At 60.7% G+C, this 10,563-nt stretch overlaps 1 protein-coding gene across 1 annotated transcript; it reads left to right on the forward strand.

Annotated features, from left to right (window-relative positions):
• The first annotated feature begins 9,457 nt into the window (after positions 1-9,457).
• On the forward strand, positions 9,458-10,276 carry LOC117652015 (leucine-rich repeat extensin-like protein 5). Its single transcript, XM_034396640.1, has one exon. It carries the CDS (start codon positions 9,458-9,460, stop codon positions 10,274-10,276), a length of 819 nt encoding a protein of 272 aa, XP_034252531.1.
• The last annotated feature ends 287 nt before the right edge of the window (positions 10,277-10,563 follow it).

Genomic DNA, 10,563 nt, shown 5'->3' on the forward strand with positions numbered 1-10,563 from the left:
GGCCACCAAGGCCCGCGCCAAGGCCACCAAGGCCCGCGCCAAGGCCACCAAGGCCTGCACCATGGCGCCGTGCTGCAGGCGGGTCGATGGGTGGCTTCTAGCCTCAGCCATGATGGCGGCGGGGCGAGAGGCAACCACGTGGCACCAACTACGCAGCATTGCAGCTACGCTACGCCATGACCCCGTTGGCAGTTGCCAGGCACCGAGCTGCCGCGCTGCTATTGGTCGCCCGCCTCCCCCAACCCTTCGCCTGCAGAGGCCCCAGCACAACAGCGCTTTCGTCGCTCTGTCTCTCTTGCACTCATGGGGCGTCTCGAAGACGAAAGACAGCGACGCGGTGCTGTTCGCAATCAAGGAGCTGGTTCCGCCCCTGGCCGGCAAGGGCGCCCCTCCCTCCCCGCCGCGCCCCGAGGCCCGAGCTCGGTGAGCCCCGTTCCCATTGGCGCCCCACTGGTGGCCCCAGTGGTGGCTGCAGCTGGCGTCCATCTTGTGCCGACCTCCCCCCTCCCCCGCCCGGGCCGCCTTGCCTCGCCTAGCCTGCTGGGCCCGGATGGGGCCGGAAGGGGAGGTACCGCCGCCGCCGGTTGGCCCGCGCGGCCACCGCCCCCGCCCCGCCTGCACCCCGCGCGCCCCATCCAGCCGCGCCCCGCCCGGGGTACCCGCGGCCAGGGAGGCTGGAGGGCGAGAGCACCCTCACCAACTGCGCTGCTTCGCAGCTACGCCGTGGCCTCGTTGGCCGTTGCCAGGGACTGGGTGCTGCGCTGCCATTGGTCTGCTGCCGAGGCCCGTGACCGGGGTGACACCCCCACCCTTCCCCCAGCCCCCTCGGTAACCCTAGCCCCGCTGCGCAAGGGTACTCACGGGGCGCGCGGGGCACCAGCTCCAACTACGCAGTTTCGCGACCTCGTTGGCCGTTGCCAGGGACTGGGCTGCAGCTCTCCCATTGGTCTGCCGCGTACTGGGCCGACACCCCCACCCTTCCCCCAGCCCCCGCGGTAAGCCTAGCCCCGCTCCGCCAGGGGTACTCGCGGCCAGAGAGGCTGGAGGGGCGCGGGGCACCCGCTCTAACTACGCTGTTTCGCGACCTCGTTGGCCGTTGCCAGGGACCAGATTGCATCTCTGCCATTGGTCTGCTGCGGACGGGGCTGACACCCCCACCCCCACCCTTCCCCCCGCTCCCGCGGTGACCCGAGCCCCGCCCTGCCGCGGGTACCCGCGGCCAGGGAGGCTGGGGGGCGAGGGGCACCCGCGCACCAACTACGCAGCATCGCAGCTACGCCGTGGCCCCGTTGGCTGTTGCCAGGGACTGGGTGCTGCGCTGCCATTGGTCTGCTGGCGAGTCACGTGACCGCGGGGCGCTCACGGGGTGACACCTCCACCCCCAGCCCTACCCTCAGCCCCTCGGTGGCCTGGCTGCCAGCTCCGCGCCCCGCCCGGGGGCCACACCCTGGTCGCACTCGCCAACCAACTTCCGCGCCGAGCGGCCACCGCTGGCACTCGCTCCGCGTCCGCGACTGCAGCGCGCAGAGTCCAGCCTGCGAGGCGCGCAGCCCGCCGCGCAGCAAAGCCCTCGTGCTGCCTACCTCCCAGGCGCTCCCCGCGCTCGACTAGCGCCAGACTAGCGCCAGACTAGCGTCCGCTCGACGTTCGACAGCCAGGTTTGACGCGGTCCACGTTCTCAACGAGAGTGGCGTCACGCGTGCGGTCGTGGGGTTGTTCACTTGCAGTGCCGTGGGTTCGGAGTTAGGACTTCCCAGTGTCGGGACGGCCCCGCGACGGACTGGACGAGCGCTGGCCTCATTCTGTGCGCGCACTCCGAAAAGTGCCACATTGTGCCAAAGTGCGTTTCTCGCGTCTAGAAACGGCTCTACAGGGTGCAGTTGGTCGGGACCGACAGTCATCCTGACGTGTGTAGGCCGAGGGGGTAAACACTTCAAGAAATCGTGTACAGACTACTCGGTATTACGCTGTATTACGGTGTATTACACGTGTATTACGGCCTTAAAATGCCAAAATTTGGCACATTTGACCCAAAAATGGTATTACGATCACGTGTATTACGCGTAATACACGGTTGTGTAGGCCGTTCCATTCCGTTCGCCCGCTCAGCCCCGTCTCGCATGTAGTTGTCGACTTTGCACGATTTTCCAGGAATTTACCGTGTTTTTCCCCATGTTGTGCTTTTGTGTAGACTTTAGAAGTAGCAAGTCCGACCTCGGGCTGCCCAAGGACGTGCCGTTTTCCAGTAGATACAAATCTCTCCATGTCTGATTTGAAAGTGGCAGGTTATGTTTCTACTGAAAAACGACGCGTCCCACCTCCAGCCGCCCGCCGGACTTCCCCGACCTTCGCAGAGGCGCGACGCGGACTCCAGCCGTAAGTTTCCGCATGCAATGCCCAGCAGCCCCTCCGGAGGGCCGATTTCCGGCCCCGAACGACGTGTTGGTTCTCTGTGGAGACAAGTTGTTTATCCATATCAGAGTGAACGTTGTGGGTATGGAACAATTTGTCGACACTGAGAAACAGCGGCAGTCTGTCCACGCATCGCGGGACGGCGTTCCACGAGGCGTTCCACGAGGCGTTCCACGAGGCGTTCCACGAGGCGTTCCACGAGGCGTTCGTTCCACTACACCGGCGGCGAGCTCGCGGCACCTTCCGCTCTCACTCGCTCGCACATTTTGGTTCGAGCACTCGGATGTTTGACTTGAATGCTCAGCCCTAATGTGAAAGCGGGTGTGAGTGCGACGCGACACCGTGCGGCCTCCTCGTCAGCCTCCGCATCGGTCTCCTCGTCGGCGTCGTGGGAGGACAAGAAAACAAGTCACTCTCGCTGGCGGGTTGTCTGTCTCAAGCCTGCCTCCATAGACTTCCTGAGATGCACTAGAAGTTTGTGTGGGTTGCGCTGAGACAGCCAACTCGCATCTCCTGGACACCGCCGCGGCAGCATTTCGTCCCCGCTGCTTCCCATGTTCGCAGCGAGGCGTTTGGTGTATCTGTTTTAACCCTCTTTGTGTCAAGAAAAAACGAAAAGGTTATTACAGATACACCGACGCTCCGCTGTCAATACGCGCATCGGGACGTCCACCGCCTCTTCAGCGAGGGACTCGGCGCGTTGTCCATCGGGTCGGCAGCGGTGGCCGGCAATTGCTCGCGACGTCAGGTTCGGCTAGCCGGGGCAAGCATGACGCCCGATCAGTTGCCGGCTGCCGTGAACTACCCAGGCAAGTCGCCGCAGTCGCCGCCACGTTGCCGCCGTCGCCGCAGTCGCCACCGTCGCCGCAGTCGCCACCGTCGCCGCAGTCGCCACCGTCGCCGCAGTCGCCACCTGACCTGTCTGGTTAAGCATCGCTTAGCCGAGCCCGTGGAAAGCGACTGGGCGGAACGCGAGCGTGAGTGCTGGCACCACACTGGGACAGGCCCACGCCAAACCGTTAAGTCTCTGCCACTCTAGTCGCCGTATTGATTCCCCTCTCCCAGAGTTTGTAACCCCCTGCGCTGGTGAGTGACGCTATCGACGAGGGCACACCTCACGAGTCACTATTTTATGTTTGGGTTCGCACATTGGTAGTCGACAGCCGCTGTTAAGATGAAAAGACCAATGCTTTTCTTTATCGAGCTAGGTCGAAAAGTATGGGCTGCGGAGCCGAACACTGCCCTTTGATCTGGGTCGCGATAAAAAAAAATCCCAAGTTTGTGTTCCAAAAGAGCATCGACCACTGTGCGAATTGAAGAGTGTTCGTGGTTGAGTCTTCTGGAGAGTCAACCAGACGGTTTACGCATTTAACTGTCCACTTTTAGGCATGCTGTAAAAAAGAGTGTATTTGCCATGAACACAATTTTTTGCCCCATGCCTGTCCAGTACACGATAGTAAGCGTCAACCTTCAGTTTGACTCTCCGCAGAAGAGCGAACCACACCCACTCTTCGGTTTGAAGCGCACCGAAATAGTAGTAACAGGCTCTGACTCACTTTGCCCCCCTGCGAGGGGCAAGGGCAACGTGATCGAAGTGCCAGTTCCACTCCACCTACTCGTGTTACTCTGAGTCCGGACGTGCGCGCCGTTCAAGGGGTTGTAAGGTTGCGGGCTGCCCACCCATCAGGCCCTTCCCGTGTCGTTGCGCCCGGTTGCCTATACCCATCAGGCGCCACGCGCGTCGTCTTGGGCAGGTGAGTGTGTGTCATCGGGGACCTCACGGGGTGGCCGATGACGTCCTAATCGTGCACCGACAAGCCTCAAGTGTTCACTAGGCGGAGCTCCGAGGCAGACCTCGTCCAGCAAGCGAGCTAACCGGTGCCTCTGTGACTCTGCCATCTCTTATTGGCTGCGTCTTCCGGACGTGCCTGCGGTTTTCAATGCCGTGAGGTTTTGGATTACCAGTGTGGGTCCAAGTGGTTTCCCACCCACCAGGCGCTTTCGAGCGTATCTTTACGATGGGGTTGTCTACCCACCCGGGCCTCCGAGCGCTCCGCGTTTCGGAAGGTTTCTGGAAAAAGAATAGCAATGTGTTTGTCTGAGACGACCTTTTGTTTTCGAAGAAGACGAATGAGTTAATTTTTTTTCGTACGCGTTCAGTTTGATTCGTGTCGGGTTCACAGTTGGTGAGTGCTCTCGTGTCCAACCTACCTGTGAAGGCTTTTATTCGTAGCGCACTCCTTTGGCCTCTGCCTTCGCGCCGTGCCGCGCCGTGCCGAAGGGTCCGCCCGCCTCGCGCCCGCGCGTCGGTCGCCGCGTCGCGACTGAGCCGAGAGGCAGCCTGCACCGCATCCAGCTGTCGGCGGACGGGGTCGACATGAGCCCCGTCTCGTTTGCACCCCAATGACCTGAGCCCCGGTTAGGGCTCCGGCTGGCTCCGACTCGAACCCCGTCTAGAGGAGACCTCGACGGGGAGCCTTGGGCCTCCGAAACCAGGGGGACCGGCCGGGGTTTCCCAGTCTGTCCTCCGGGACCAGTCCGGTTTTGTCCCCTTCTTGAGCCCCACTTCAGCCCTGACCAGAGCACCATTTGAGCCCCGCGCAAAAAAAAACTTCCATTTTTACTACGTGTTTTGGTGTTCCGGGTCTATATCATTTGACCTACCGAAAGTAGACCGACAAAAAGTAAACCAACCTATTTTTTGACCGACCTAATAAAAAAATTGAATAAAAAACTTGAATTAAAATATTCGCATTTTCGGGCGACCTAGACTTGACCGACCTTATAAAAAAATTGAATAAAATAATTCAATTAAAATATTCGCATTATTGACCGACCTGAATTTAACAATTCGCTTTTTTGACCGACTTGAATTTAAAAATCTCATTCAACGAACGTTAATGAAAGCAGATGATACTCGTTTGGTTTTCTTCTACGGGATAGTATGGGCTCATTCCAAATATAGTATTTAAAAACTGAGTCTTTTGTGCCTTGGCCTGCACCGCCGCGCCGTGCCCGTTGGATTGCGAGCACCCGGTGCCTCTGGGCTGAATCGGGGAGGGATTGTCAATGTTGCGCGCAGGCCGTCGCGTGCGAGGAGGGGGTGCCATTGTCGAATTCCGCGCAGGCTGCGCCGCATTGAGCCAGCCACGCAGCAGCCAGCCACAGCCCGCCCCGGCAGCCAGCCCCTATTATATTGTTACACTGAAAATCAAATAGTGATACATCTCATTCTCTGAGGGGTGAGACAAAACCGTCTCACCGAAAAAACGGTGATACTAAAATGTATCACCGAGAAAATGGTCGTACACGCATGTATCACCGAAAAAAGGGTCGTACACAAATGTATCACCGGAAAAAAGGTCGTACACAAATGTATCACCGAAAAAAGGGTGATACTTCCCCAGGAAAACAGGGGTTAATCTCGCTGATGTCTCACCTTTTTGTCGGTGATATATTTGTGTACGACCTATTTTTCGGTGATACATGCGTGTACGACCATTTTTTCGGTGATACATTCGTGTACGACCCTTTTTTCGGTGATACATTTTGTATCGCCGAAAATTGGTGAGACGTCTCACCCTTTGAATTACAGTGTAGGATACGCACTTGGTTTTTGGACTCTCGAGTAAAAGCTAGCTGTTACCTTTATGTATCATGTAGTTGTAGTTTTAGGTATGTTTTGAGTGAAGGTATGATCTGCTCAAAACTACGAAGGGGGTGCGGGGGTTATTTTTGGCGCACTCGAGGCCGCTACCTCACCGAAAACCCTCCGTCGAGGACGCCGTCAAGGCCGTTGTTGAGGCCGTTCTTGAGGCCGTTCTTGAGGCCGCCGTCGAGGCCGCCGTCGAGGCCGCCGTCGAGGCCGCCGTCGAGGCCGCCGTCGAGGCCGCCGTCGAGGCCGCCGTCGAGGCCGCCGTCGAGGCCGGCGGCGGCCTCGACGGCGGGCTCAAGAACGGCCTCAACAACGGCCTCGACGGCGGCCTCGACGGAGGGTTTTCGGTGAGGTAGCGGCCTGGAGTGCGCCAAAAATAACCCCCGCACCCCCTTCGTAGTTTTGAGCAGATCATACCTTCACTCAAAAGATACCTAAAACTACAACTACAAGATACATAAAGGTAACAGCTAGCGGACTTCTCGGCGCGGCACGGTGCGCAGGCAGAGGCCAAGTGAGTGCGACTCGAGCAAAAGCCTTCGCAGGTCGGTTGGACGCGAGCACTCGCCCGCTATGCACACGAACCACACCGACCCTGTAAATGAAAGAGTACTCGTCGTCACGACCTTCTTCTAAAACAAAAGGCCGTCTTGGACAAAACTTTGCGATTCTTTTCCAAAAACCTTCCGAAACGCGGAGGGCCCGGTGGTCCTGGCGGGTAGGCAACCCCATCGTAAAGATACGCACCAAGCGTCTGGTGGGTAGGTAGCCACTTGACTCCACACTGATAATCCAAAACCTCGGCATTGAGAACGGCACGCATGGCCGGAAGACACAGCCAACACGAGACGGCGCGGCGGGGTCGCGTAGGTGCCCGGTTGGTCGCTACCTGGCCGCAGTCTGCCCCGGAACTCTGCCGAGTGGACACCTGAGGCTATTCGATGCACGGTTAGGACGTCATCGACCACCTCAAGAGGTCCCCGATGACGCACTCACCCACCCAAGACGACGCGCGTGGGGCCTGATGGGTAGGCAGCCGGGCGCAAGGGTTTGGGCAAGCGCCCGATGGGTAGGCAGCCCGCAACCTCTTGAACTTGAGAACGGCACGCATGTCCGGATGCCCCAGCGAAGCGCGTGTTGGCGAAGTCGAACTGGTTCTGGCTGGCTCTGCCAGTCCCTGTCAGGGTAGGCGAAGTGAGTCAGTGCCTGTCATACTGCACAAAATTGGGGCCCAAACGAAAATAGTAATTCGGGAGTTGTGCTCGTGTCACACAACGGAATCACGCACCAGTGCCTGGGGGTAACAAATTCTCGGAAGAAGAAACAATTCGGTGACTACGGTGGCAGAGAACTTAACGTTTTGGCGTGGGTTGACCCAATGACCCCCGGACTCAACGTTCTCGGCGCTACCGCCCTCCTCGCTTTCCCGCTCTCGCCTAAGCGATGCTTAACTAGCTGGGCCAACAGTCAACCGTCACCACCGTCAACCGTCACCACCTTCAACCGTTACCGCCGCCAACAGTCACGCCGCCGTCACCGAAAAACGAAAGCTCGGATCTTCTGGCCTGATCCCGTCCCTCACTCCGTGATTTGAACTGGAATCAGGGTCGGTGATAAGTTCAAAGGATCCAAGTGACACCCATCGAACTGCCACGCCGTCCTCCTCGATGAAAGACTGCTTTGTAGTATTGTACACTGTTGCGGATTTTTAAGTTAATTGAAAGGAAGCATGAAGGGTAAAGCAAAGACGAAGTGTGCTCGGGGGAACGGAACGGAATGCGTGTCTACTCAAGGATGTCTGCTCAGCTCAGCCAAAACGGCCGCACAGTGGGCCAGAAGACCGGTAGAGGCGGACAAAACTCTAGACGCGTTTTGAGCTCCAGAGTCTCTAAATGGGACTCGATCCGAACGTGTGACCCCACCTATGGATTGCTCTCCGAACGAGGAATCCATTGGTGGGGTCACACGCTCGGTTTGTCCCGTTTAGCGACTCTGGAGCTCAAAACGCGTCTAGAGTTTTGTCCGCCTCCACCGGTCTTCTGGCCCACTGTGGGCCGACTTGGCCCGCTCTGATTCTCGTCTGTACTTGGTGGGCGTTCTCTGCAGCGCACTACCCCCACCCGTGCCCCCGCCGCTGCGCCGCTGCCCGGCAGGCGGGGGGCTGCAGGGGGCGCGGCCTTCATCGACCTCGGGACCACGCCCCCGCCACGCCCCCACCACGCTCCGCCCCGAGTACTGCTGCCACCCTGCTGCAAACTACTGCATGGCTATTTTCCAAGCCTAAAACCCACTTGTTTATTTCTTTCACTTTGTTTTAAATTTCAGCTCGTTGCATTGGAAGGCGAAAGCTCATCGGGGCTGATGCGATTAGGTTGCGTTTGCCATTGACCTATCTCAGCGCGCGCACTGGAATGGAAGCTCTGGAAGCCTGGCACTCCGAACCCTTGGGTCCGTGGTTCGACTCTTATTTTTCTTTACGTTTCCCAACGTGCTTCCTCAGTACGAGCAACAGGCCCCATTTTTCCTACTTCTGAAAATCGTTGTCTTCACAAACAGATTCCATGTCGACCGGAGTGAACCCTTTACCTTGAGTGCATCCCTGCGCCTCCTTTCCCAGAGCGCCCGCAGAGTAGGTCGGCGTCTTGCAGCGTCACCGCTAAGACGTCAACGCCATCCTCTGCCCCGCAGGTGACTCGCCGGCCGCGGTCGGTCAGGGTGACCTCGCCGTCGAAGTCACCGTCGCCGCCCCGCATGCGCCGAACACCTGAGACCACGTCCGCGACCACGCCCGCGACCACGCCCGCGACCACGCCCGCGACCACGTCCGGGACCACGTCCGGGACCACGTCCGGGACCACGTCCGCGACCACGTCCGGGACCACGTCCGCGACCACGTCCGCGACCACGTCCCCGACCAGGGATGTCGTCGTCGTCGCGCAAGGCTCGCGAGCCGCCGGCGTGCAGGTTCTACCTGGACCCTCGGGCCGTCACGATTCTCTTCGAAGCCGCCACGCCGTGCCCGTGTCTGCCGCTGCCGATGGGGCGTCGAGGCCTCATTCACCCCCTCTCCGTCGTCGCCATCTGCCCCCATATCTCGCGCGACGCGACGCTGTGCCCCATGTCGTGCCCCCTCCCTGGCTTGTGCCCCGTTTCGAAGCCCTGCCCGTGCGTGTGCCACTGCGCGCGTTGGCGAGCCGCGCCGCCCGCGACGGCCAATCAGCTGTAGCGCCAAGGCGCCGCCTCAGCTCCGTGGCGGACGTCGAGACACCGGACGTCGAGACACCGGACGTCGAGACCGACGACGCCGAGGTCGCCGGGTCGGCCGACTCGCCCGCCTCCGCGCCCGCCTCGGTGTGAGTGGCGCGGCCCCTGCCACCGCGCGGCCCCTGCATGGCCACGGAGGGCTCGCCGTCAGAGTACGACTCTGACTCCAGCGTGCAGTTCCTGCGCGCCTTGGTCGGCAACCGGCCCGTGGAACGCCCCGGGGACCAGTCCGGGGACCGCACCGCGCACCGCCGCGATGCGCTCTACGATGACGACCATGACGACGGCGAACGGGGGGCGTCGCCCGCACGGCGGGCCTCGTCAGAGCAAGCCAACGCGGCGCCGCGCCCTGCGCTGCCCGCCCAGACCCCACAGGCCTCGCGGGGCCCCTACATGTCGGCCATCGACAACCTGCGCGTCCTCCTGAACGAGCCTCTGGGACACGACTCGAGCCTCGGCCTCCTGCCTCCTGCCTCCACGCATGCATCGCAGCCACCGCAGCCGCCACAGCCGTCGCAAGCGCCGCAGCCGCCGCAGCGGTCGCAGCCGTCGCTGCCACCGCAGCCGTCGCTTCCACCGCAGACATCGCTTCCACCGCAGCCGTCGCAGCCGTCGCTTCCACCGCAGACACCGCTTCCACCGCAGCCGTCGCAGCCGTCGCTTCCACCGCAGACATCGCTTCCACCGCAGCCGTCGCAGCCGTCGCTTCCACCGCAGACATCGCTTCCACCGCAGCCGTCGCAGCCGTCGCAGCCGTCGCAGCCGCCGCAGCCGCCGCAGCCGCCACAGCCGTCGCCAAAAGAGCAGGTGATCCAGGAGACCGCGATTCTGTACTTTCCCACGTTTTTGGGTCAATCTGTGCACGACTGCTTTGGCTTTTCAGAACCCTCAGTTCCTGACCCCTGTCACAAGGCCCGAATTAGAGTACCAAGCCATCTTCTGTGACCCGTCGCGGATCGTCTTGCGACGCCAACCCCAGGCCACGGCCACGACCACGGCCACGACCACGGCCACGACCACGGCCACGGTCACGACCACGACCGCGACCACCGCCGCGGCCGTACTCGTTTCGCCCGACTCCACCACGCCGGCCGCGCAGGCCGCGCAGGCCCAGCACGTTCAGGCCCGGCAAGTCCAGGCCCAAACCAAGCAGGTATAGTATAGCACTGTAGTGCAGTGCAGGCTGCATGACTTGCAGTGATGCACTGGATCTGTCGTTTGGAATTGCACGG

The sequence above is a fragment of the Thrips palmi genome, unplaced genomic scaffold (genome assembly GCF_012932325.1).
Source record: "Thrips palmi isolate BJ-2018 unplaced genomic scaffold, TpBJ-2018v1 HiC_scaffold_6, whole genome shotgun sequence".
Classification (NCBI taxonomy): domain Eukaryota; kingdom Metazoa; phylum Arthropoda; class Insecta; order Thysanoptera; family Thripidae; genus Thrips; species Thrips palmi.

Excerpts from the sequence above, each read along its gene's own strand:
- LOC117652015 (XM_034396640.1), top strand. The coding sequence starts at position 9,458 with ATGGCCACGGAGGGCTCGCCGTCAGAGTACGACTCTGACTCCAGCGTG.